This window comes from Desmodus rotundus, chromosome 3 (assembly GCF_022682495.2).
Source record: "Desmodus rotundus isolate HL8 chromosome 3, HLdesRot8A.1, whole genome shotgun sequence".
NCBI classification, from domain to species: Eukaryota; Metazoa; Chordata; class Mammalia; order Chiroptera; family Phyllostomidae; genus Desmodus; species Desmodus rotundus.
The window spans coordinates 20,033,033-20,058,195 of NC_071389.1; the positions used below are offsets into that span (position 1 = coordinate 20,033,033).

The following is a 25,163-nucleotide window of genomic DNA, read 5'->3' on the forward strand; positions in this document are numbered from 1 at the left end:
CCCTTCTGGAGCAGTCAGGGCGTTGGAAGCACTAGGAAGAGTCCTGCACACCAGGAGCCAGCGGAAGCAGGGCCTGACCCTCCCTAGCTCAGCCTGAGGCTCAGGCCCTGGGAAGTGGCTCCTGCCCAGCAGTAGGGGAAGGGGTGGGGCAGCTGTGCGGTTGCCCTGTGGGAGTTATTTGAGACCGCAGGGCAGCCTGGCGGAGAAAATGCCCGTCTCCTGTTGCATCAGATGCTTCTCTGAGGACCTGAGCTGGAAGCCTAGGCCAGGTCTTTAAATAGCTGCCCCACTGATCTGCCCCCCTCCTCCCACCTGGGGCAGCACCAGCAGCACAGGGTCAGCCTCCCTCACCCACTCAGGCTTCCCCGGTGGGACGGGAGCCGTTGCAGTCAAGCACCCGGTAATCTCCCCCGTTTCCACTCACCTGATGCTCTCCACAAGGGTCTCCTGGGCCTGGGGTGGGGAGGGAGGCGGGTTTGGACCCAGCACTTCCTCAGAGACTGAGTTCAGCCCCCAACACTTAGCAGCGAGGAGGTGCCTGGTATGGTGGGAGGAGCGCTGTTGCCCTGAAAGACTATTGTTGGCTTTCAGTAAAACCAGACGAGGACAGTGTCTTTCGTCGGGGTTGCTGAGGGTCAAATGACCATAAAGTGCTTAACAGGAGACCTGGGCTCCCCTTGATTGATGTTTGTCTTGAAGTTTCTTCCTGCTGCTGCTGCCGCTCCTGTACTGCATGTTTGTTCTTTTCCTCTTTCTTCTCCCCCTTTCCATTCTTCTTTCTCACAAAGCCACCACCATTTTGTGAGACTGTAGTTTTTCTCCAAAACTGATGGGAAAAATGAAAAGGTCTTGGGATGGCCATCACACAACCATCGAAGTCACCTTGTTCAAGTGAGGAGAAGTCATGAAAGGGACAGCATAACAAATGTGGGGACGCTCTCCCATCTTACTCTGTCCCCAGCACTAAAGGTCACTTTCTCTTTAAATGCAAATTACCTCCTGCCAGCTAGGCTTCCACCCCTTCTGTTCCCAGTAGGAGAGTACCGAGGGCGGAGGAACCCGCATCCAAGCGTCACTCCAGACCCCAAACCTCCAGGTCAGTCGCCCCAAGGTAAGGGGGGTGGGGCGGGAGGGGAGGGGCAGAATGACTCGGTCTGGCACTCCATTTAGGGTCCTGGCTCCCGAGCCGAGCTATCCTTTTGGCACATGGCTTAGGGAGTTGAGCGTGGGAAATAGATCCTAGGTTGTCCCCAGAGGTTCCCGGGCAGCAAAGGCTCCCACTCCAGTTCTTCTATCAAGTCCCTAATTGGCCCAAGCTGCCGCAGGTCTCCCCTCCACCACACCCCTCAGTGCCAGCCAGCCTGGTGCCAATTTAAAGGTTTATGCCCCCAGCACCACCACCATCCCAAAGTACAGAATCAGGCTTGGTGGCGGCAGCTTGGAAAGAGCAGCTCTGGAAAACCCACAGAAAGGGCCCCCAGACCTCCCTGGGGAGGGCCTCAGCAGACCTGGGCTTGTAGGCAGGGTCGCACTGGAGGCGGAGCAGTGCCTGTCACAGGCGAGCCATTGTCAAGGCCAAGCCAGCCAGCTGCTTCCCACCACCCACTCCAGCTGAACCCAGCAGGGACTTTCTGAGTGGGGAGGGTGAAGCAGCTGGAAGCATGTCCCAGGGAACTTCTGGGAGTTGCCTGGTGTTTACGGTTGGGGGTTGGGGGAAAACCCACTCTGCGCCCCGCCCTACATGCTATGGCTTCTCCCGCTGTTAGCCATCCTCTGGTGGCTGGTGCTTGGTGTACCGACACGTCAGTCACCTCCCATGTAGATGCTCCCAGGTTTGTCAGCGTCGCCCAGGCAGTTGATACATAGAACAGTGCCTGGCTAAGACACCCCTAATCCTTTGAGCTCCTGCCAGCTCACATCCACTGTCCCTCCCTCCACATTTCCTCGGCCAGCCCCGCCCCCTCAGCTACAGGGGCAGGAAACTCCAGCAGCCTCAGGAGAATCGAATGGGGAGCAGCCCTTTCAGGCAGCATTGGAGACGGGGTGGGGACCTGAGCGGGCCTCTGAAGATCCTTCAAATACGGATCCGTGACCCCAGCTGTAGCGGCTGGCATTGGGCTCTGCCCATACTGGACAGATGAGGGGACAGAGACCCTGACAGATGTTAAAGGATAGTTGGACAGGGGACCTTCCTTTGAAATTCTCAGGGGTTGGCGGGCGAAGGGATGACTTTGCCCCTCACATCTCAGTGGGGCTGCCTCCCACTCAGGGCCTGAATCCCAGCCAGCATCAATGGAGGACAAGAAGAAGAAAAGGAGTCCCAAGCCCTGCCTGACCCAGCCAGCTGCAGCCCCAGGAACACTCCGCAGGGTCCCTGTGCCCACCAGCCACAGTGGCTCCTTAGCCCTGGGCCTCCCACATCTGCCGTCCCCCAAACAGAGGGCCAAATTCAAGAGGTGGGTACAGAAGGACAGCAGGGCAGGGAGGGAGGGGCCCTAACTCTGCGCGGGGCCCTAACTCTGCGCAGCGCCCTAACTCTGCGCAGAGCCCTACGGGCAGGAAGGTAAAGGGAGCCTTAGCCTTTGGGCACTAAGCAATAATTGGTACTTTCCTTGGGGTTGCCCCTGAGGACCCAAACGCTCAGACCCAGTCCCTACCCTCGGGTGTGTGGGGAAAGGCCAGTGTGGTGACACCGCGCACAGCAGGGTGTGAGCAGCACGGCCTGCCGGGAAGTCAGAGGCTGAGGAGGCTGGTCAGCGTGCTGGACAGGGAGAATGTTCTAAGGGGCTTGCCTGGCATTCTCATGGGAGAAAAGTACTGCCTGGGAGGGTCAGCGAACCACAGGTGCTTTGGTGGCCCTGGAGTGTCGTGGAGCAGCGAGTGGCAAGGGGATACTCAGGTGTACAACTCGAATTCTTTGCTTAATTTTTTAATTAAACTTATTGGGGTGACATTGGTTAATAAGATCATATAGGTGTCACATATAGGATCGTGTGCCCACCACCCACCCAAACTCAAATCATCCTCTGTCACCACATCTTTGGCCCCCTTTACCCTTACCTGCTACTACCCACACTTCCCTCTGGTAACCACCACGCTGTTGTCTGTGTCTAGGAGTTTCAGTTTTACGTCCCACATGAGTGAAATCATGTGGTTCTCAGCTTTTTTTTGACTGACCGACTTCACTTAGCATAACGTTGTCAATGTCTATCCTTGGCTTAATGAGTGGGAATCTGCATCCCACCCTAGAACGTGCCTGTGTCTATGTGTGTTCTTTCTGCAATTGCTTTGCTTCCCTGTGGCTTTGACAGCCCCTGCCTCAGGGCATGTGTGGGGACAGCCACAGTGGGCATCCTGAAGCTCAGGGCTGGGGCAGGAATAGGAAGGAATGCGACAGGAGAATGGGGTGGAGGGTGTGCCAGGCTGGGAAGGTCCTTAAGTATTACCCTGAGGGCAATGGAAAATTCAAAAGTTTTTAAATAGAAGATGGGCAGAAAGATATTGTGGGGAGAGGTAAGATGGCTCTCAGAGCAATAAGGGAGTCACTGTCCCCAATTCACTGAGGACCAGTGAAAACAAGTGATTGTCACAGGAGGAATGAGTGGGGGCTCAGACAGGAACCCAGGAGCCCCCTTCTAGGCAGAGCTCTGGCTGTACTAGCAGCAGAAAAAGACATTTTGACTCCTTTCCCTCACCCCCTCCTCACCTGCTCCCTTCCCTTTCCCAGTCCTGGTGTCCAGGGCGGGGCCACAAGAACAAGCGTCCATTTATGTTGGTGAGTGGACAGGAAGATGCATTAGTACGTAGGTGGCACAAGAGACCTGGGGGTACCTAGCTGCCCCCACCCCGTGACCTTGGTCATTGGTCATGTCCACCCCCCAGGGTAGGCAAGGAGAAATGCCGCCCAGTGCTGGCTGGAGGTGGGGCTGGCTCTGCAGGTACCCCCCTGCAGCACTCATTCCTGACTGAAGTGACCGACGTTTATGAGATGGAGGGGGGACTGCTGAATCTGCTCAATGACTTCCACTCAGGCCGGCTGCAGGCCTTCGGTGAGTCCTAGGAGCTGGGCTTAGAGGGTGTATGGGTGGGGCTGGAGGACCTGGTCTCTGGTGGGCGGCTGGGACCGAGGTCCCAGAGTCGCTCCCAGGGCTCATTCAGGTGCTGTCCAGGGAAGGAATGCTCCTTCGAGCAGCTGGAACACGTGCGGGAAATGCAGGAGAAGCTGGCCCGGCTGCACTTCAGCCTGGACGTGTGTGGGGAGGAGGAGGAAGAGGAGGAGGAAGAGGATGGGGTCACTGAGGGGCTGCCTGAGGAGCAGAAGAAGACCATGGCTGACCGGAACCTGGACCAGCTGCTTAGCAATGTGGGTCAAGGCTGGGTGCTTCGATTCCTGGGGGCGTGAAGGGGTGGGGGAGGTACATGCTCCTAAGGCCATTACTGGCCTCTGGGTGAAAAGCTTGGGGTGCATGAGGTTAAGAGCTCTGGGCCCCTCAATCTCCACTAGAAGATGGCACCCAGAACATCTGGGGTTCGGCCTGGTGCCTCTCCTGACAGGAAATTCTCTCTCTCTCCACAGCTGGAAGATCTTAGTAATTCTATGTATCCTTTCCAGGGGACCCGATAGTGTGTACGTGTGTATGTGCCTCCCAGTTTCCTCTTCCCCACCGCCATCCAGGAGTATTTACTTAGAGCCAGTGTCTCCACACCTTTGTGTCCCACTGAGTCAGAATTAACCACGGGCTGACCCCACCCAAGAAAAGGAGTGCAGGAAGAATTTCCCAAGTATTAGGAGAAAGCTGGTTGCAGGAAATACATTTTACCTACTTATTGAAATCTTGACACTAATCCATGGCAAAGCTTCTAGTGGCTTCCTAATCTTTCAGCACGCAACAATTATTGTCACCGACTTAGATTACTAATCCTAGTCAGAAATATGATTTATATAATTTAGACCAAAAGGTGATGGGGTAAGCCACCTAGCAAGAAGGGCAGGCGAGGACTGCAACCTCAGACCCAGGACCACCCCAGAGTCCCTTGCGCAGCCCCTTTTCGCAGTTGGAGCAAACAGCCTGTGCGGGACGGGAAGACGGGGCTGGAAAGATGGGTCTAAAGCAGCCGATCCTTGACTGACACAGACAGAAGTTGCACCTGGCCGAGAACGCGGAGCCCGAGGAACAGGCAGCTGTGTAGATGTCGGACCCAGCCCAGGCTGCCCCTCTCATTCCCTTAAAACTGTGACTTTTTATGAACTCGACTGTATATTCTGCAGCCCCCCAGGTGCTATGGGGAGGGGGGCATTAGATGGAATTAAACCAGAAAGAAAGCGGCTCCGTGTCCTCCGTCTCCTCACTGCATCTTTACTCTGCTGGGGCGCCCCAGCCGCTGTGAATACACCCCTGCGCGGCACACTTTTGGTTTGGGCGGTCAGGCTGTGCCTGGACCCTCCTTTGCAGCTCCGGGGGGTGGGGGCTGGCGCTCGCATGCCTCCAGCCTAAGCTGGTGACCAAGAGACGGTCACCATGGAGACGGCGGGGCGGGGCGGAGCCTACGCTGGCCGGCGCGCGGACTTATGACGCCCTGTGTAGGCGCCGGCAGTTGGCATCCGATGGAGCGGGAGCAGTTGGTGCGGAACGTGGTCGTGCTGCAGGTGCGGGGCGGCCGGCGGGCGCACGTGATTACCGCCCATGGGATCTCGGGCTGGGACCTTCAAATGAGATGGGGCTATTCCGTCTAGTTACCTATCTGCGTGCCCACCTCAGGAGACATCGGCCCATCCCCACTGCGCTGAATAATGCTGGCACTCACGGACTCTGTCCTCTGTCCCCCCCCCCCCCCCCCCCCCCCCCCCCGCGGCACTACCACCCGCCGCTCCCACCACACGCTCCTGCGGCAGTAGGGAAATGGTAGCAAGGGCCTTAAATCGAAAAGAGGGACGCAGCCCAACATGCTCCCTTGAAGCCCCGGAGCCCCAGCGCGGAGCATCACTTACTCTTTTCCCGAGGCTGGGTCCCCTCTTGCAGCCACTGGGATGACCTCCCTGGGAAAATCCCTAAAGATGCCCCCACCTTTGCAATCTTGAGGGTTTTCTTTCCCCTCCTTTTCCACACCAGGCCTGCGCCCGGGGTTTTCTGGTCCGACGACAGTTCCAGAGTCTGCGGGCTGAGTATGAGGCTGTTGTACGAGAGCTCGAGGGTGATGTGGGCACACTGCAGTGGACTGACGGCTGGATTCCCAGACCTCAGTTTCTTCCACAGGTAGTACACATCCTAGAGGGAGGAGGGACCTGGGTGGGGGGTTCGAGGGAATGGTAGAATCCACCCTTCCTGCTGACGAGCTTTTCTTGATGGAACAGGCAGCAGACTTACCTTCTCACACCCAAATCCTGAACCCCCACCAACTTGTAAGCTAAACCTGGCACTCAGGTATTTGGAGGGTTTAGCCCTGCGGTTCTCATACCTCTCTGACTGATTGCTCAGAAGGCAAAATCCCACCAGACCTGGAAAGCCAGAGAGAGAGTACCAAAGCCAGAACAGGAACTATGGAGCTGCTTCTCACGGAAGGAGCCTGAGAGAGAAGTTGTCCCGGAGAAGATGATGCTGAAGAAGTCAGGAGAGAGCTCAACAAACTCGGAGAGTCTTCCCTGCAGAGACGACAGCCCGTGGCTTCAGGATGAGCAAAGCAGGAAAACCAGGAAACCCAGCCAAGAGAAGACCAAAGACATGTCAAGGATGAAGAACCCAGGTTCGTCTCTGCTAGATCAAGGCAAGCCCCTGACCTTCTCTGAGCCTCAGCTTTCCCGCCTGAAAAGTGAAAGGATCCCTTTCCTTCTTCCTTCTGCCTGGTTGAGGGCTACTCATGGGCAGGGGGAGGGTCCCAGGGTCTACCGCTAGGCCAGTGCCCAGGGTCTACCCCTCAGGCTTTCTCTTTCTTTCCTCCCTCCTTCGAAGAAGCTGCAGGTCCAGGACTGCCCCACTGCCCAGCTGAGCTCCAAGAGCTCCAGTACCGCCGCAGCCACTTGGCCATGGAGCTGCTCTGGCTACAGCAGGCCATCAATAGCCGTAAGGAGGTAAGCGCTAACTTGGACCCCTCTGTGCACATTCAGGGCCAAGAGACGCCTCCTGCCATGCCCACTCCGGCCTGCCCGGTACAGTGTCTGTTCTCTTCCCCAACAGTACCTAACTCTCAGACAGACACTGCAATCCCCAGAGGCGAGCCCAGACCACAGGGGACAGGCCTGGGAGAGAGCTGGGTCACAACCAGGCCCACCACTGGAAGACCAGTGCTGCAGAGACAGAACCACTGGAGAGCCAGGCCATGCAGATGCCTCTTGCTGGAGGCCCAAGTCACAACCCCACAAATCCCCAGAAAGATGGGCCACTACAGATGAAGCCACTGTCAGGAACAAGTACAGGGACCCATGCCACAGGAGGGCTGGACCACAGCTGCCCATACCGTCAGCTAACCAGGCCATGGAGAATAGGCTTGCCAAAGAGCCACACCACAGGCACCAGACCTTTGGAGGGGCCTGCCTGCAGCTGAGGAAACTCCTGGAGGACCAGACCCCTAAAGGCCTCAAGCCTCAGGGCCCCTGTTCTGGAAAGGCCAGAACACAGCTTCCCACACCCCATGTAGACCCGAAGATTGAAGAAAGGTCTCCCAGAGGGCCAGACCACAAAAAGCCTGAGTGCCAAAGGGCTAGGCCACGAGAGTTGGACCTCTCAGAAGACCGTGTCATCTGGGATGGGACTTTGGCAGAACATGGTAGACGGGATCTCTGGAAGACTAAACCACCCAAGGGCCAGGCTCCCAGTAATAACAGCTCCAGAGATAGAGCTTCCGAGGAGCCCAGCTCTGAAGGATGGAAAAACCAGAGAACTGGATCGTGGAGATCAAGGCCACCTGAAAAACTGTCTTCCACAGGGTCAGACAGCATAGGAGAGAACCACTGGAGGGGCAAGCTGTGGAAAACAGGACCACCAGGCTAGTCCCTGGGGAGGCACAGGTTCCAAAGGGAGATGCTATGAAAGGGCAAGGAGACAGGTCCTCATCCTTGATCTCTGGTACCAGCTCTACCTCCTACCCCTCCCTTGTGGCCAGTGGGGCCAAGAATTGCTGGAGCAAAAAGCTGGCACCAGTACAGGGAGAGGAGGGTGAAGGACATGCTTTCATCCTCTGCCTGTGGCTCAGTGTGAATTCCGAACAGGGAGTTACCTGGTTAATCTTATGGTAAGTGGGAGACATGGAGAATAAAGGTTTTTCTTGGATTCTGAGCCTGGTTGCATTCATCTTGTGCCTGTGGTAAGGATAGACTCGGGGCCTTCCTGTCACTTCTTACTAGCCTGGGGTATCTGCCCCAGAGCTGGCTGGGAGCAGACTCCAGAGCTGATCCTCCTTTGAGCTCAGCCCTTGGGCTGTAGAGTGGCAGGGAGGTTCTGAGAAGCCCTCCATCCTTCCAGTACTGGACCACCTGTATTTCAGTGTGCTCTGCACCAGTGCCTCTCCCACTGGGCCCCAGTGTCTGCCTCCATGTATAGTGATCACACCCTCTCTACTCTGGTGAATCCCCCCCGCTCCAAGGGCAGATTGAATGAGATCTTGACTCTACTTAAGTTTTCCTGCTGAGGCTCTCCCTGCGCTCCTGAGAGGCCAGGCCTCCACCTCCGATTGGCACTGCTCCCAGGCCTGCCTTAGTTGCCTGGCAACAGCTCTGCGTCTCCAACTGAGAGCACACTATGGCAGCCAAGAGGATAGTGGTATACCGGAATGGGGACCCTTTCTGCCCAGGCCGCCAGCTGGTGGTCTCTCAGCGCCGCTTCCCCACCATGGAGGCCTTCCTCAGTGAGGTAACATCAGCTGTGCAGGCCTCACTGGCTGTGCGTGCCCTCTACACGCCTTGTCATGGCCACCGTGTCACCGACCTGGCCGACCTGCAGAACGGAGGGCAGTACGTGGCTGCTGGCTTTGAAAGATTCTGCAAGCTCCAGTGAGTGGGCTGGGGTTGATCAGAGAGCCTAGGGAGGGATGTAACAGCAATAGCTCGTGTTCAGTACTTACTATGTGCAGGTGCTTTATGCGCTGTCTTGGAGGGCAGCAACCCTACGAAGGGGCTGGTCTTGCCCCAATTCTTTACAAGGGGAGATCAAGACAGTGAAATTAAGTAACAAATAGTGGAGCCAGAGTTTAGGTTGAAGTCTGATACTGACGTTTGTGCTCATCACAGCCAGGACCAGCCTGTGGGAAGGAAAACGTTCTGCAGCCTGAGCCCCTTTTACCAAAGGCTCTTCCTAACTGCGTCTTCTACCACCACCAAACACTCTAAGTTTATCCATCACTCCACTCTGCCCCGTCTAGGCATCCCATACTCTGCATTAGGCTGGGGTCATTCCCCTTTGCAGGATGGAGCTGTGCCTTCCAAGATGGGAGAAGAATTTGGGTATCTGAGCTCCTAACTCAGATCTGGCTTCCAGGCCCAACTCGGCTCTCAGCTGAGGTCACTTGCTGTGCTGTGAGGAGCAAGGGGCTGGGTGCTAGACAGACTTAGAACCTGGGCTTTGTCACTTCTATAGGTGAGTCACTCTGAATTTCATACAGGAGATAAAACCACCTACCTCGTGAATGAGGAAATTTCTGACATCAGTAGGATGCTTAATGAACTAGTTTCAACCTTTAATCTTATGGTTTGTGTTAGCCTAACTCAGGACACTAAGGCAGGTTCAATGGCCAGCATCTGATTCTGGACTGAGATGACTGGAACTGTTCCAATGGGAAGGGATGAGCTAGACTCCAGCCCCAAACTCTGGCAGCTACCAGGCTCCCCAAGATGACTTGTGACCTACCTGTCCTTTCAGCTATTCACCCCCTGGAGGGAAGGATCGAGGTGGGAAAAGCAGCAGACTACCTGTAAGTCTTCCCACTCCTCCTGGGATTGCCCCCAATTTAGTCTGGGGAGCCAGGGGCCCTAGGAAGGGCAGAATCTGCCAGTCCCATGGCGGGCAGTCTCCACACCTACTCTGGACTAGCTGGTGTGCTTCCTGGGTGTAAGATTTCAAGACACTACCCCCTTGCTCCTTTCCCAGCCTTTCACTTTGTCTTCAGGCTGTGGTCCCCAAGGAAAGAGAAGCTGTAAAACGCATGGGGCAGGGGTGCTTAGAATGTGACTTAGGGAGTTTGAAGCACCATTTGGTAAAGGTGTGACTAGTCTCATCCCTCCTTGCCTCCTCTCCAGCCCCCGTCTGGTTCTTTTCCCTCACCTGCCCACTTGCACTGACCCACCCCTGACCAAAGGCCTCAACTCTTGCTTGACTTGGCTTTCAGGGTTGTCCTGTGACTCAGCACCCAGGTGATGGGGCCCTTGGACGGAGGCTACCTGCAGGTTCCCCCTGCTATATCCAGTAAGTGCTGGTGTTGAGAGAAGAAACATAGAATTTTGTTTCAGTGAGACCAAGAAAATGTGAGTAGGTTTGTTCCAGGAGTCCCTGGTCCCTGGTTATAAAAAGTCCAACATGCTTGCTGGGTGAAAATGGACCAATGCATTGGTTCCTGAACCGCCTTCTGGCCCGTGCCCCCTTCTTCCTTTCACACGTAGGAAATTCTGGGGACCCTTCCCCTTACCAGGCTGCTCTTTGTCCCAGTGTGTTCAGGAATGGGGACCTGTTAAGTCCCCCATTTGGCCTGAAGCTGTCCCAGGCTGCCAATGAGGACTGGGAGACAGTGTTGAAGCTCCTGACCGAGAAGGCCAAATTACGGATTGGGGCTGTGTGCAAGTGAGTATGGGGCCCGGGGCTCCCCAAAGTCTCCAAAGGGAGCCTCCTTACTGGTTCTGGCTGTCCCTACGGATGAAAAGGCAAAAAGAAGCACACTTCCCCAAGCGGGATTTCCTTCTGTGCCACAGGGAGAGGCTCTTCCAGCCCAGTTCTTGGAGCCAGGGCAGAGCCGAGGTGACTGGCCCTGGTGCCCAAGGGGCTAGTGGCCAAAGGACACCTTGGAGTAGCTGTGCCCACCCCTCATAGTTTGCCAAATATGAAGAGCATCTTGTCCACCAGTCCTGTTCCTCTTGCCTCTCTCCCAGACTCTGCACCCTGGAGGGGCTCCCACTGTCAGCAAGGGAGGCACTGGTGAGTGGCCGTTACTATGTGGCTGTTGGGGAAGATGAGTTCAAGGCCCTCCCCTATCTGGAGCTGCTGGTGCCTAGTCCCTCACTGCCCAGGGGCTGCTGGTATGTATGTGTGCGGTGGGCAGGGCAGCTGGTTAGAGTGGAGGTCTCCAGGTCCTCGACTCCAGGTCCTCGTCTGCCTACTACCAGCTTTTTCTTTTTCATTACAGGCATCCCCGAGACCCAAAACCTAGGCCCCACGAGCAGGGGGTAGGTGATGTGAGAGGCCAAAGACAGTAGGGGAGAGGAAGGACAGTGACTGGCTGGCTCCCCCTGCAGCTCGGGCTCTGTCCTTACCTCACTGCATCCTCTCAATGATCTTGTGAAAGAGATTTTTTTTTTTTTTTTTAAGAGAAAGTTATTTAGAAAGCTCGAGAGGTAGTAGACAGGCCCTTGGAGCTTAGGAGAGAGAAAGGCAGAGGAAACATACCTTGGGGGAAGAAGAGGTAGAAGGGAGAGGGCACCACAAGAGAGGTTGTTATTCCCGTTTCCAGAGGTGAGACTGAAGTCCAAAGGAGTGAGGTAATTTGCTCAGGGTGACACAGTTATTGAGTGGGAGGGGCCAGACCAGGAGCTGGGCTGAAAGTCGGCTCATCCAGGCTCTATGAGCATCTTCAGGACTCTGACTTCCTGGACCTAACGCCAGGCTCAAGGTTGGGAAAGACAAGTGGCATATCTGTCATTGCAGGGTCCCAGAGAGGTTATCTATCCTGCCCTGCCCACCCCCCCACATCTTACCCCAGGCCAGAGCTCTCCCATCAGATGAGCCAGTGAGCATCGGTGCGGGGGGGGAGGGGGGGAGGGCGACACAGCGTGACTCCCTGGGCTTCTTGAGCGCCAGGCACCAACTGCTCTGTCCCTGGACAAGGCAGCCTGATGGGAAGAGGGAGCAGAGAGGGTGGATGCAGCCTGTGAAGATGCACAGCTTCTCTCAAAGCTCCCATGGGCACCAGGGACATTCAAGCCTGGACTGGTAGTAGAGAAGGTAAGAACAGCCAGTGCCCACGGCCCAAGCTCAGTGTCCCATCTACAGGCCCATGGCCACAGGGCACAGGCAACCCAGCCCTCTCCAAAGGAACCAAGCCAAACTGAGACATCTGCTTTCTATGCCAGACGCCAGCAGGCTATTCAGCCAAGAAGCATGTTCCCCACTTTCTCATTTCCATCAGGTGAGGGGACCCTGGGACCCAGGCTCTCCCCAGCCACCTTCTCACTGGGACACAGGACGGTCCATGGGGGCAGAATGCCCAGGGATGGAGCTGGCCCCGACCTCCGCTGAGCTGTCCGAGTTCCTGGCCCCTTTGCAGGGACTTGGCATGTGAAAACAAGCACATGGAAACTCAAGGAAATGAGACTTCAGGGGTCGGAAGGGACGGGGATGGGGGCCAAAGGCCTGCTTCTGAACTACCCTGCCATGCTCCAAGGTAACGAGGAATGTGGAGCAAAACGCAGGGGAAGAGGCTGATACAGGAGGTCAAGGGAAAGAGCCCTGAGCACTCCTCAGCCTGGGAATCAGCTAACGCTGCCCTCCCTCATCAGGAGTTAAGGGAGTGTACAGGGCTCCCCACCCAAGAAAGGAGACAGAAGGGGCCCGGGAAGTAGCAGATGATGAAGACACCTGGACAGAGGAACCCCTGGATCAGGTGGGCTGGGGCTGGACACATTATGTTGGGACAGGAAGCGTCCTGGCTGGACAGAAACTGTCAGCCCTGGGTGCCAGGGACAGTTCTTCCCCTGCGACTTGGAGCGGACCTCCTAACATCTCAATGCTCCAGTTCCTACCGTGTTAAGCAGAGGGCAGATCCTAATTTCTAAAGTCTCTTCCCTTCCTGGGGTTGGGAGACTTGGCTGAGGGCTAGAGGCTGGAGGTGGGATGCTAATGGCCCACCCTGTATGGCCTTTCTCCTCATCCAGAGGGCGGCACAGATAGTGGAAGAAACCCTGGAAAACCAGCCTGGGGCTGGGGCTGCTGTCTCAACCTCAGCACCTGCTCTGCCATCTTGAGGGCCAGCAGTCCCAGCCAGTAACGGGGGACTGCCACTCTGCAGCACATTTTGTCCTCAGCCCCCAGCAACCTGTACTGGAGGAGGCAGTGCCTCCCCTGGACCCATAGGGTACTTCAGTCCCCTCAGACCCTCTGCAGTCTTCCTAAACCCACAGCCCAATCGTCCTTTCCTCTCTGAGCAGAGCAGGTCATTTCCTTATGAGGTTCTCTGGCCACAGAAAGAGGTAGCCAGCTGAGCTTGGGGGAGAGACCACAAACTTGAGAGTGGGTCTGTCACAATAAAAGAATACTTACTTCCGCTTGTTTACTACAGATTTATTACAGGCTACCACTCACCAGGCATTACGCAAAATGCTGGAGTTGGGCAGTGCTGGGGCTCACAGTCGTCTCTCTGTTTGAGAGGGGCGGACTGTTGGGGATTGCCACCCACCCCATGGGTGGGATATGCAAGGCCAGCAGCCAGCCCCTCTTCCCTACATCTGCCATTCTGATGCACCTTCCTCTCCTCGGTTTCCCCCACCACCAGCCAAGGTTTCTGACGGGGTCCTGCAGGCCTGCTGTTTACATTTCTGGCTCAAAGACTGGAGCTGGCCCCGTCCATGCAGCTGGGGTTGTGCAGTCCGCCAACCCTGCTGCCGTGATAGTCCAGGGCAGGTCAGAGTAACAGTGGCTGGGCTGGGGCCTGACATGACAGCAGGAAGGTTGCTGGGAGAGTGTGAAGTCATTGTGCTAGATCCTAGCCATTGAACAGCCCTTTAAAGTTACAAAACCCTTTCACTCTGGTTCTCTTATTGTGATCCACGAGGTAGCTGTTATCCCCATAAGAGATGAGGAAGCTGAGGCTCACAGTGGGGAAGTGCTAGGTCCATCTGCCCACTGGCTGCACCTCATGGCCCAACAGACTTCCTGGAGACGGCAGAGCTGGAGAGTGGCGTTGGCCCACTTAAAGGGTGGACAGTTGTTCCTGGGTCTTGTTCACTGAGCTTGTGATGCAGAGTGTAATTCCGGCCATGGTGAGCACCATGCCTGCGAATGTTCCTGGGATAATGGGTAGAATTCGAGTGGCACTGAGCCCAGCCGCGCCAGCAGAGCTGGTGCAGGGCTGGGGGAAGGTCCTCTCCTCGCCCGCCCACGGGAGATGGCTCTGGGAAGGAACTAACCCAGTAGCTGCTTCCCACACCTACGGTGGCCTGACTTACGTTTTCCACCAATATCCTCTCCAAGAACCTTCCCGACAACCAGTGTGAAGACGATGGACAGAGAGTTACTGATGGGCACAGCTAGGGTCAGATCTGAGCGATCAGATTGAAAAGAATTACTGCGAGGCAAAAAATGCCTTTCCGAGCACAAAACACTTTCATTTCATCGTCAAGAGGGCCTTTAAAAAAAGATATCTAGAGACCTCATTCCCCAGGTGGGGTCAGGTGTCCCGACTCCAAACTCAGTGCTCCCTCAGGATTCCAGCGTGAAGACCTGTGCTACAAGGGTTCGGGCGCCCGGGGTGCTGCTAAGGAAGAGGTCTCTGCACTCAGAGACGGCTCCTGAGATCACGAGGCCATCAGCACGCAGCAGAAGGACCGCAGTGATGCCAAACACAGCCGCCATCAGGTACGCCAGGTGCTTTGTGCGCACACCACACGTAATCTTCACAGCCACACAGCAAGGAAAGCACTGCCGTTGTTTTGCACAGGTAAGGAAACACAGGCTCAAAGAAATCACATAAATTGAGGCAAACTGAGGACTCAAACCAAGGTCTGCCTGACTGCAAAGCTGTGCCCTTACTGAACGAACGGATATGAACAACTCAAAACAGCAGGGGAAGCACACCATGTCTCAGCGCTGGCCCGGGCCTTCCAGAGGTAAAGAAGAGAAAAAGATATCAGAGGTAGGAGGCCAGTCATCTCTGTTCAGAACAGACCTCGCAGGGCTGGACCTTAGGTAGAGGTCACCAAAGCCCAGGATCCGTACCTTAGTTTTGAAGCTCCAAGGAGGTGACTCCCAATAAACAAACTTGGAAAAGACTAATGGAGTTAACACGGTTAACTTAAAGTGTATTACACTTAAATTACACATCAAAATTTGCTAAGAGGGTAGATTTCACATTAAGTGTTCTCACTACACACACACCAAAACAAAACAAACAAAACACAAGGATATATCAGAAGCTGAGTTACTTATTTACAAGACAGACCCACAATGGCCAGGAAGACTGGGGTGCTCAGGTAGGCCCCTAGCACATTCTTTCCCAGCACTCCCAGGCCTCACCCACATCAGGTGGAGGAGGAGAGAACTGTCTTGCTCCTCATCCCCTCCAAGGCCCCACGATAGCTGACATTACCCATCCAAGAGATTGACACAACTCCTACTACCTCGGAGATGCTTCCTTAGGCTTATACACCTTTCACTGAGTGCTGTGGCTGCTGACCACTGGCTTGCGACAGTAGGTGGGGGTGGGGCCGCTGTGGCGGGTGGAAGGGCGAGGGCACTGCAGTGGGGCAGACATCGGTCTCCCTAACTAATCTTAGGTCACTCAGACACTCTGAGCCTGTTCCCCACACGTAAAATAGTGATAGCAAGATGACACCTCCTTACAATGGGGTTGCTGTAAGGTGAAATACGGTAATGCACTTATAGGCCCTGGCTGAAGCTGAAAGGAAATGCTTAACAGTGACCACTGTTCTGATTATTAGAATGGCTGGATGTTAAAGGACAGGAGCAGAGTCGGTGGTGAGAACCGGGTCCTAAAGCTGCAATTTGCTCAAAACTTGGTAAATGGCTCAGTGCGGTCAGCTCTCCAGAGGCTTTCAAACTTTCAAGTGAAGCACTATGAGGAGCCCAAAATGTAAAAGGGATGAAAAGTACAGTGACTCTAGCTGAAGCCGAGGAGGCAGGTCTGGAGATTAGCCTATCCTCTCACCCTTCTTCCCATGGTTTCTGAGGGGTTCCCCAAAGCTATTTGGGGCCCAAACTCCCTTCAAGACCCTGGGGGGCCTGGGTGAAACTCGGTGGGGGGGTGAAACTACAGCAGGGGGACTTCTCATAGCAACATTCAGAAACATAGACTTTAGGTAATACATGGCTTCAAAAACTTCTACACTGACATGCTATGTAGGTCTTAAGACAGGTGAAATGAATTGCAAAATGAGCCTGCCTTTTTCCTCTGCTGCTGCACAAAACTGCCAGACTTCAAACCAACTCCAGTGCCTGGCAGCGTACTCACAACCAGCCCGCTGTGCCTCCGCAGCTCAGAGAAGGGGGTGCAAAGGGAGAACCGGAGACGGTGGACTCTCCTTCACTCGGGGAAACAAGGTGTTACAGGCACCCTCCCCAAAACGACTCATGAGTGGCCTCCACCAGTAAGCACAACTGTTCTAAGCCAGAGACCCACCTGTTGATGCCAAGGTGAGGTAGTAGAGAAGGGAGCCACACTGGTTGAGAAAAAAGGGCACCAGGTACTGGAAACAGAAGAAATCTGAAGTCAGTGGGATGGCTTGGCTGAGCAGCACTGCCATCTTTTAGCTCCTAGAAATGCCTTGCCTTGGAGGGAGGAATAGCTACAAGGACCCACGGAACTAAGCCCTCTGAAAAGGACCCTTCCAGGGCAGAGGGGAACTCACTGACTGTCTTTGCCCGGAATGCCCTCTCCCTCAGCCCTGCAAGTCCCTGAATGCCAATCTCACTCCCTCCAAGAAGCCTTCCCGAGTCCCCTAGGTCCAACCTGCCTCCTCTGGACTCATGCAGCACTTTATCTGTGCCTCTCCTAGACCTTAGCCCTGCCAGGTGGCTGTGTCTGTCTTGTCTTTCCCACATACCTAGACTGGCAGCCTTGGGGTCAGAGGTATTTCTCCACATCCCTCCTTATGCTCCCTCCCTAGGGAAATTTGAGCCCCAAGCCCTCCCTCTGAAACCATCTGTTGAATCACCATAATAAAAATGTTAAATCGCAGTCATAGATTGAGCACTAATTGTGTGCTAGGCCCAATGCTAAGTTACTTATGGGCTTCACCTCAGTGTTCACAACTGTGCTTTAAGATGCTCACCATTATTATTATTCCCATCCTACAGATGATGAAAATGAGGCTCAAGGAAGACAAGTGACTTTTCCAAGAGCTTTCAGTGAGTCAGTGGTTGGGTGCAGATTCTGACCCAGACCTGTCTGACTCCAGAGATCAAATTCTTAGCGGCTACCCCGAGAGGTCATTCACAGACGCACCTCGATATTCAGGAAGAGGGTCTTCATCTCCTGCAGCAACTGCCGGACCCAGGTCCGCTCGTGAACCGGCTGCAGGCGGGAGGAGGCCCGCTTGAGCAGCGGCTGTGTGCCGCCCCACAGAGCGGCCACAAGCACCAGAGCCAGCACCTGCCCTGGATGAAGATGCGAGTGACCCTCTCCCGGCCACCAAATGGCAGTTCGCCGGGCCCGCCAGCCTCCAGCCTCCGGCCTCCCATCCCCAGCTAGCCGCCCCCACAGCCCTCGTTCGCTTTCGGATGAAACTGGCGGGTCGGACAGATCCCGGAAGGCCGGGGAGATGGATCCAAGAGCCCGGGGTTCGGGCTTGTGGCAGGGATCTGAGTTAGGTGATGAAATGGAGTAGGAAATGGACTCTGGGATATGGGGCTCTGGGGGTGTGAGAAGTCCACGGAGAGGATGGGTCGTCTACACACCGAAAGACACCGCCATGGCAACGCTGCTCCCTTCTACTTCCGGGAATGAAAGGGCGGAGACCCACAATCCGGAAGTGGCGCTAAAACTCCTTCCGGTCCTACTCACGTTGCTTCTTTCCTGGTGTCACCGCAGGGATGGTGAGTTTCACTGAGTTGAAGGTGTTACCGAGGGGGTCCGGGGCTGGGGCAAGGGCCGATTTGGGGAGCTGACGCTGTCGTCCTGTTCCCACAGAAGCCGATCCTGCTGCAAGGCCATGAGCGGTCTATTACGCAGATTAAATACAACCGCGAGGGAGACCTCCTCTTCACGGTGGCCAAGGACCCTGTGAGCGTCGCCCAGAGGGCGGGGCGGTGGGACCGTGCGGAGGGGGCCCGGGAGGGAGCAAGTTCTGTTTGCCAGGGTGATGGGTAGCCAGGCCAGTTTTGCCGCGAGCAGGGAACGAAAGAGCGCCCCACTTTAAGAAGTAGGGAATGACCATCCCGGGGGTAGGTGGGCGAGAGCATTGTACCAGGAATGGTGGCAAAGAACTCGATTGTTAATAGAAGGAGTAGCTGGGAAGAAGAAAAGCAAGAGACCATGGTGGAATTGGGGCGGGACGAGGGTCAGTTCGTTCAGGGGGCCGGAAGGAGACTATTCTGGGAAAGAACAGATCTATTCTACCAGGATAGGGAAGCAGACCATTCCTAGAGGGGAAGGCTGAACCTTGGGCAGCGAGAGACACAGAGGACTTAAGGAAGGTGCTCCTGGGCTCCTTTCAGTCAGTCCTTCTGGGTTCCAGCCTGCCACTCACTGAATGCAAACAGTCCCTCGCACTGCTACCTTTTGAAGTACCTCCATATGGAGAAAATGAACTCTAGTGGCTTACAGCTGGGGCTCTGAAGCCAAACAGACCTGATTTGAATCTTGACTCCTGCATCTACCAACAATGTGACTTTGAACATTTCATTTAACCTCTCTAAACTTCAAGTTTCCTGTTTTATAAAACGTGGGTACTAATAGTACCTCCTTCATGGGGTTGTCTTTAGGATTAAATGAGATCATTCAAATAAAGAGGGGAACACAGCACCTGGTGCGTCTGAGTGCCTAATTAACGTCAGTCAGTTACATTTTTAATTCCTTAGACGTCATTTTATTGGAATAGCCTCACAACCATCCTTTGAAGAAGGCATTATTGTCATGGCCATCTTTTACAGGTGGGAAAACTGAAGTGGAGAATGGAGAAGCACCGTATTTGAGCTAATACAGTGAGGCAGTGGCAGAGTGCTGGCTAAAACCCAGGCTATTCTACTGCCAACAGGTCCCACTCGGGCAGGACACCAAAGTTCCTGTTTTTCTGGACTTGTTCTCAGTTTGACCTTTTCTTCCCCCGAAGGTTTAGGAGTCTGCGGGAGGGCTGGGACAAAGGCAAATGGGGACATTTTTATAGGCCTTCTGACTCCTCTGCCACTTCTGTGCAGGAAGGGAGAGAATTCAGGAGTTAATAATCTTACTGCCAGCAATCAGCTGTTTCCCAGGAGATGCGCAAGAGAGGGCAGAGTCTGACCTGGCTAGAGGCCGCTGAGGGTTCCTGAAGCAAAATACGAAGCCACTGCTCTCCCTGGCTGTGTTCCGCCCCGTCTCATTGTCTCTGACCCCTCCAGATTGTCAATGTTTGGTACTCTGTGAATGGTGAGAGGCTGGGAACCTACATGGGCCACACTGGAGCTGTGTGGTGTGTAGACGCTGACTGTATCCTTGTCTTTGCTCTGAGTGTGTGTTCCGGGGTCTGCCAGCAATGGGGAGTCTGTTGACTCGGAGCTGGGAGTTTGGGGTGCTATTGTGTGTCTACACATCTCCTCCTACTCCCCAGTCTGTTCACCAGTTGGGAGGACATTTAGGACAAGTTCGTTTTTGGTTGACAAGGTTAGAGTGCTCCCAGATAAGGGAGGAAGGAGGGCCCTCTGGGGCTGAACAGGGAGCTGTTTCACTTGGGCTCGGGTGAACTTGGTCACGTTTCTTAACACCCTCTGCAGGGGACACCAAACATGTCCTCACCGGCTCAGCCGACAACAGCTGTCGTCTCTGGGACTGTGAAACAGGTAAGCCTGGGTCACGCTTTTTTTTTACCAAACAGTGAGGGCCTACAGTGTACTGTTTAAGCAAATAGGGTCTGAGGAAATAGAGATAAATCCAGAGATGGTTCCTAGTCTAGGGAGCAAGAGACAGATGAGAGAGTAAGGAACACCGACTAGACAGGAGGCAGGCCGTGTCAGAGGGAGCGTGGAGCACTGTGGAAAGCCAGAGACCGCCACATAGATTGACTGCCTGGAACGGGATGGGAGCAGCCCAGAAAGATTTCCCAAGGTAAATGTCACATGGGCCGAGGCCTAAAGGATGAGAAAGAGGTCATCACTTTGGCACATGCAGGGATGAAAGCATGGCAAGTGTCCTGTCCAAGTCATCTGATCTGACGGGAGCTCCTGCTTCTTGGGGAGTGAAATAGATAGCGGGGCCGATGAGGCAGGCTAGGACCAGAACAGGCCTTGAATGCCAAGGTCAGGAGCTTGGCTTTGTTCTGCAATACGCTGCGTGCTGTGGAGGTCCCTGAGCAGGGAAGAGTGATGGTCTGTGTTAAGTTTTCTCTAGGATCAGGTAGTAGTGGGGAGCACTGGAAGAACTGAGACTAAAGATGGGATCCTATTCAGCTGCTCAGTTTAGTAAATATATACTGGGCACCCAATTCTGTGCCAGGTCTATGCTGGGCACTGGGGACGCGCAGAGAAATTAGAACAGGTCTTTGCCGTAGCGGAGCGCATTTTGAGAAGGAGACAGTTGTGTTGCATTCCACTATGAGCTGTGCCACATTAGCAGGCTGTCTGAGGAGAGACAGTGGAGAAGTTGTTCAGAGACTTGAGCCAAAGCATAGCAGTAAGGAAGAGGAGGGTGGTGGGTTGGAGTCACTAGAGCAGGAGAAACAGTGAGACATGGTGATAGGCAGGTGTAGTCGCCTCCCTGTTATGGCATCAGGCAAGCAGTAGCCCTCTCTCTGCCCTCAGGGAAGCAGCTGGCCCTACTCAAGACCAATTCGGCTGTCCGGACCTGTGGCTTTGACTTTGGGGGCAATATCATCATGTTCTCCACGGACAAGCAGATGGGCTACCAGTGCTTTGTGAGCTTCTTTGACCTGCGGGATCCGAGCCAGATCGGTAAGGGCTGGGCCTAGGGCTGGGGTTGAGATGAAGGGTGCCTCCCAAAGCCCCAGGCCTGACATCTGCTGCCCCACACAGACAACAATGAGCCGTACATGAAGATCCCTTGCAATGACTCCAAGATCACCAGTGCCGTTTGGGGACCACTAGGGGAGTGCATCATTGCGGGCCATGAGAGTGGAGAGCTCAACCAGTATAGTGCCAAGGTAAGGGGCTGGGTGGGGCCTGAGCTCACCAGAATGGTTCCCTACAAGAGGCAGGATTGCACAGTGGTTAAGAGCGAGGGCTAGACTTAAACATAGATTTTACCACAGTTGAGCTATGTGATCTCAGGCAAGTTACATAACTTCCCTGAGCCTGTTTATCTGTAAAATGTTACAAGGAACTAATAATTATTAGACGTTTGAGCCCTGGCTGGTGTGGCTCAGTGGATTGAGTGCCAGCCTGCGAAGCAACGGGTTGCCAGTTTGATTCCTAGTCAGGGCATGTGCCTGGGCTGTGGGCCAAGTTCCCAATTGGAGGCGCAGAAGAGGCAACTACACATTGATGTTTCTCTCCCTCTTTCTCCCTCCCTTCCCCTGTCTATAAGAATAAATAAAATCTTTTAAAAAATAATATAGTCAGGTGTTTGAAAAACTTGTCGCGAAGGTCTCAGGATCTGTTAGTGATGGTCACAGTAGAGTATTTTCCTGCCATCACTGAGTCCCAGGGCCCCGCCCCAGGGGGAGGCAGTCTGGCAAACACCTAGCAGGTGAGTCAGATAGAGTTGTGCCACCGTAGAGGTCTCAGTCAAGTGCAGAAAGCGTCCTCTGTCGCAGAGGAGGTGACACATACGTTAAGCCGTGTATAGTGAGTGGAGCTACACACAGGAAGACAGGTACCTCCCACAGGCACAGAGCCAAGGGAGTGGATGGGTCCTCCAGGAAATCTGGTATCACTGGCCCGTGGTACTGGAGAAGGTGGACAGGAATTGGATTTTCCAAGTGTCAGGAGTTAAGGAGTGGTTTTCCTTTAGGCAGTAAGGAATCTAAATGGTTATTGATGATCAGATTTCCTCTTTAGAAAGCTTTTGCAGGCTACAGTTTGGAGAACAGACCTGAACTAGGCAGTAGCCTTGGGGACATGGAGTGCCTAACAGTCAAGAGATGTTTCAGGGTGACTGACAACAGTAAGATGGATGGGGGGAAGAACGGATATAAAGTCCTAGCCATCAGAAATTTCTGATTCAGGTACTTGCATTCCTGGGGAATGCTGGGGTGTAATACCATGGAAGTTAGGCACTCACTCAGCGAGCACTGACCGTAGTCCACTAGGCACCTGCAGGAAGGGAACGGGAACCAAGGTCAAAGGCATAAATGATGGTTGACACTAGCAAATAGTAGAACTGATCTGTGCCCCCAGTAGGCCAGACCGCAAAACTGGTGCGTGTTCCCCAGAATGTAGGAGCCAGTATAGCCCTAGCATGTGTCCAAACTGATGGAGACAAAAATACATTCTTCACTCAGAATAGGTAGAAATAAAGAAAAGGAAATGAATGTTATTTATTTACATTGATCTTAAACACCAATTTGTTGTTCTGCTTATTTATGCATTCATTGGTTGATCCTTGTGTGTGCCCTGACCAGAGATCGAACCCGCAACCTTGGTGTATCGGGACGATGCTCTAACCAACTGAGCTACCCACCCAGGGCAGGAAATGAATGTTTTCTGAGGGTCTGCTGTGTGTGTGTGTGTGTGTGAGGCACAGTGCTCAAGGCCTTTCAGTCACCTAACCTGTTTATGGGATGTAGGCCAGGTGCCTGTCACAACAAAGTCAAGTGAAACCACAGTCCCAGTATCTTCACAGTGCACTGGGCACTGGGCTTTTAGCAGTCTTGTTTTCTAGACAAACTGAGGCAGAGAAGTACTTTTAGGGACAGACTCAACTCTGCTCTTTGTATGACACAGTCTAGCAGGTTGTGGGAAGGGAAAGCAGGTGAAATGGCCCTTTAAGAAGGCCGGAGAAAAGGCGGACATGCAGCAGTGCTCCTGAACTGTGGTGCAGGCCCTGGCTGGGAAGAGGGATAAGCTCATGCGTTCTGCCTCTTACTGTTGGCATGATCCCCAAGTCATGCCACCTCTCTGAGCCTTAGTGTCCTCCTTTTAAAATTTCCGTTCAAGTATCCACGTCATTGGATAGTTGTAAGGATTAAATGAAGGAGGTGTTAAGTGCTTAGCCCAATGCTTGGCAATTAGTAGCTGTACAATAAATATTTGTTGAAAAAAGGAATAAATGGAAACTGCTCTACCATTGTTGCGTGGTGACTAATGAATAGGTCCATGTGTTCTCCTGGATGGACCAGCAGTGTTTCTGAAACTTGTGTACACACGGGCCAGGTTAGGATGCAGGCTGGGTTTGGAGAGGGAGTAAATGTCGATTCAGGGGGTGTTTAGTCCTCGCCCAAACACCCTGACCCCTTGATGGGACAGGAAGCAGTATAGAATCCTGGCTGAGGAATGGGACCGGTGGGATTGGGGCTGGTTAGAGTCTCACTCTTCTTCCTCCCCAAGTCTGGAGAGGTGCTGGTGAATGTTAAGGAGCACTCCCGGCAGATCAATGACATCCAGTTATCCAGGGACATGACCATGTTTGTCACAGCATCCAAGGACAACACAGCCAAGGTGAGCTTGGGCAGGGGTCTGGCAGGGCTACTCCCACACTCCTGCACAGCCCTCAAGTTGCCTGACTTCCCCCAGGTAGTTTCCTTTTACAGATCCGAGTCCCCCACCCCCACCACTTCTCTCTCCAGCTCTTTGACTCTACTACCCTTGAACATCAGAAGACCTTCCGGACAGAACGTCCTGTCAACTCAGCTGCCCTCTCTCCTAACTATGACCACGTAAGTGAATCCCACCCAGGCTGCTCACTAAAGCATCCCTGTGCTTCCGGAGTCTAGATGTTTGTAACTCTGGGGGGAAGCAGTGTCTGGCAGAGATTCCCCAAGCATCAACAAGGCTGAACAATCGAAAAGCCCCAGGAGTAGGGTAGCGGGTGGCTAAAGTATTTCTTTGTCCCCTGCCCTTAGTACCCTCCCAGTCTGGTGTGGGAGATTTTAAAAGTTTACGCGGCAAGGGAAAAAACAGAAAATGGGCTTGCCTGTCCTTTGGGCCTGTCTAGAGTTCCTTCTTCCCTCCAGGTGGTGCTGGGCGGTGGTCAGGAAGCCATGGATGTAACCACCACCTCCACCAGGATCGGCAAGTTCGAGGCCAGGTAAAGGGGGAGGGAGCTCTTCCACACTAAAACCTCCTGGTCTATGTTTCATCATGGACACAAACCAGGTAACTAAGGAGCCGGATTGGTGGCCCCCCTGTGACAAGTGTGTAGCGTAGCAAACAGTTAAGAGCATGAACTCTTGGGCTCACTCTGGCACCCTAGACACATCATTGTATTCCTCTGTGCCAGGTTATCCTCGGCTACACTGTGGGGACGGTGATAACATGCTAGTCTCATAAGATCGTGCAGATGAAATACATGAGCCAATACTGACTAAGCTGTCAGAGCCCTGCCCAGCACATGGCGAGGAAGCGTCTGCTGTGTATGCGGGCAGACCTTTGGGCCTAATCTTCCCCGAACTTAATGTTCACACTCATTCCCCATATCCCAGATTCCCCACTTTATAGTTTGTACTGGGGAGTGGTACCTCCAAAGAATTTTGGAAGGAGGTGGAGAGTAAAGTGCCCCATATCACCACCCTTTTTTCTCCAGGTTCTTCCATTTGGCCTTTGAGGAAGAGTTTGGAAGAGTCAAGGGTCACTTTGGACCTATCAACAGTGTTGCCTTCCATCCCGATGGCAAGAGGTAGGCCGGGGGAAGGGAGCTGAGCTTGGTCCTGGTCTGGTCCCTGCCCCACCCCCACCCCTTTCCCAGGCCCCACCTCACAGGCCTGCCTCCCCCCAGAGCAGGCCTCTGACTGGTCCCTGGCTCTCCCTTTTCAGCTACAGCAGTGGTGGAGAAGATGGTTATGTCCGCATCCACTACTTCGACCCACAGTACTTTGAATTTGAGTTTGAGGCTTAAGAAGCTGGATGTCCATCTTGGCCAGGGAAAAAGGTTCCGGGCCAGGGCTCACAGAAACTTTTGGACTGAGACATAATAAATTAGTTTGGAAATAC

General features: G+C 54.1%; 5 protein-coding genes across 11 annotated transcripts; 4 read left to right on the forward strand and 1 right to left on the reverse strand.

The window, feature by feature from the left end:
- Positions 1–294: 294 nt before the first annotated feature.
- On the reverse strand, positions 295–17,872 carry TMEM234 (transmembrane protein 234). 4 transcript variants are annotated; one of them, XM_024554515.3, is made up of 5 exons: positions 17,823–17,872; positions 17,371–17,522; positions 16,546–16,612; positions 14,357–14,449; positions 13,881–14,195 (listed from the first exon to the last, which is right to left on the reverse strand). In XM_024554515.3, exons 1-5 carry the CDS (start codon positions 17,836–17,838, stop codon positions 14,101–14,103), a joined length of 423 nt encoding a protein of 140 aa, XP_024410283.2. In that variant the 5' UTR covers positions 17,839–17,872; the 3' UTR covers positions 13,881–14,100. The 4 variants fall into 4 exon arrangements, with proteins under 4 accessions (XP_045046718.1, XP_053777584.1, XP_024410283.2 ...); XM_045190783.2 differs by lacking the exons at positions 13,881–14,195; positions 14,357–14,449 and adding an exon at positions 295–826; XM_053921609.1 differs by lacking the exons at positions 13,881–14,195; positions 14,357–14,449 and adding an exon at positions 11,202–12,025.
- CCDC28B (coiled-coil domain containing 28B) lies at positions 337–5,326 on the forward strand. Of its 4 annotated transcripts, none has more exons than XM_024554514.4 (7): positions 337–400; positions 1,034–1,111; positions 2,270–2,456; positions 3,883–4,049; positions 4,170–4,363; positions 4,577–4,599; positions 5,136–5,326. In XM_024554514.4, exons 3-7 carry the CDS (start codon positions 2,293–2,295, stop codon positions 5,188–5,190), a joined length of 603 nt encoding a protein of 200 aa, XP_024410282.1. In that variant the 5' UTR covers positions 337–400; positions 1,034–1,111; positions 2,270–2,292; the 3' UTR covers positions 5,191–5,326. The 4 variants fall into 4 exon arrangements, with proteins under 4 accessions (XP_024410282.1, XP_024410280.1, XP_024410281.1 ...); XM_024554512.4 differs by having other exon boundaries at positions 1,034–1,096; XM_024554513.4 differs by having other exon boundaries at positions 338–400; positions 1,034–1,096; positions 2,250–2,456.
- IQCC (IQ motif containing C) lies at positions 5,534–8,264 on the forward strand. The gene is made up of 5 exons (XM_024554509.3): positions 5,534–5,647; positions 6,111–6,254; positions 6,477–6,741; positions 6,948–7,066; positions 7,173–8,264. The coding sequence occupies exons 1-5, from the start codon at positions 5,570–5,572 to the stop codon at positions 7,983–7,985; spliced, it is 1,419 nt and encodes a 472-aa protein (XP_024410277.2). The 5' UTR covers positions 5,534–5,569; the 3' UTR covers positions 7,986–8,264.
- DCDC2B (doublecortin domain containing 2B) lies at positions 8,733–13,455 on the forward strand. Its single transcript, XM_024554511.3, has 9 exons — positions 8,733–8,983; positions 9,849–9,900; positions 10,315–10,391; positions 10,632–10,763; positions 11,069–11,215; positions 11,323–11,362; positions 12,186–12,321; positions 12,692–12,795; positions 13,067–13,455. The coding sequence occupies exons 1-9, from the start codon at positions 8,733–8,735 to the stop codon at positions 13,154–13,156; spliced, it is 1,029 nt and encodes a 342-aa protein (XP_024410279.2). The 3' UTR covers positions 13,157–13,455.
- An 8-nt stretch (positions 17,873–17,880) lies between the features above and the next one.
- Positions 17,881–25,162, forward strand: EIF3I (eukaryotic translation initiation factor 3 subunit I). Its single transcript, XM_024554517.3, has 11 exons — positions 17,881–17,960; positions 18,055–18,147; positions 19,464–19,551; positions 19,836–19,901; positions 20,859–21,008; positions 21,090–21,217; positions 23,562–23,672; positions 23,801–23,890; positions 24,188–24,261; positions 24,757–24,849; positions 24,987–25,162. The coding sequence occupies exons 1-11, from the start codon at positions 17,958–17,960 to the stop codon at positions 25,066–25,068; spliced, it is 978 nt and encodes a 325-aa protein (XP_024410285.1). The 5' UTR covers positions 17,881–17,957; the 3' UTR covers positions 25,069–25,162.
- The last annotated feature ends 1 nt before the right edge of the window (position 25,163 follows it).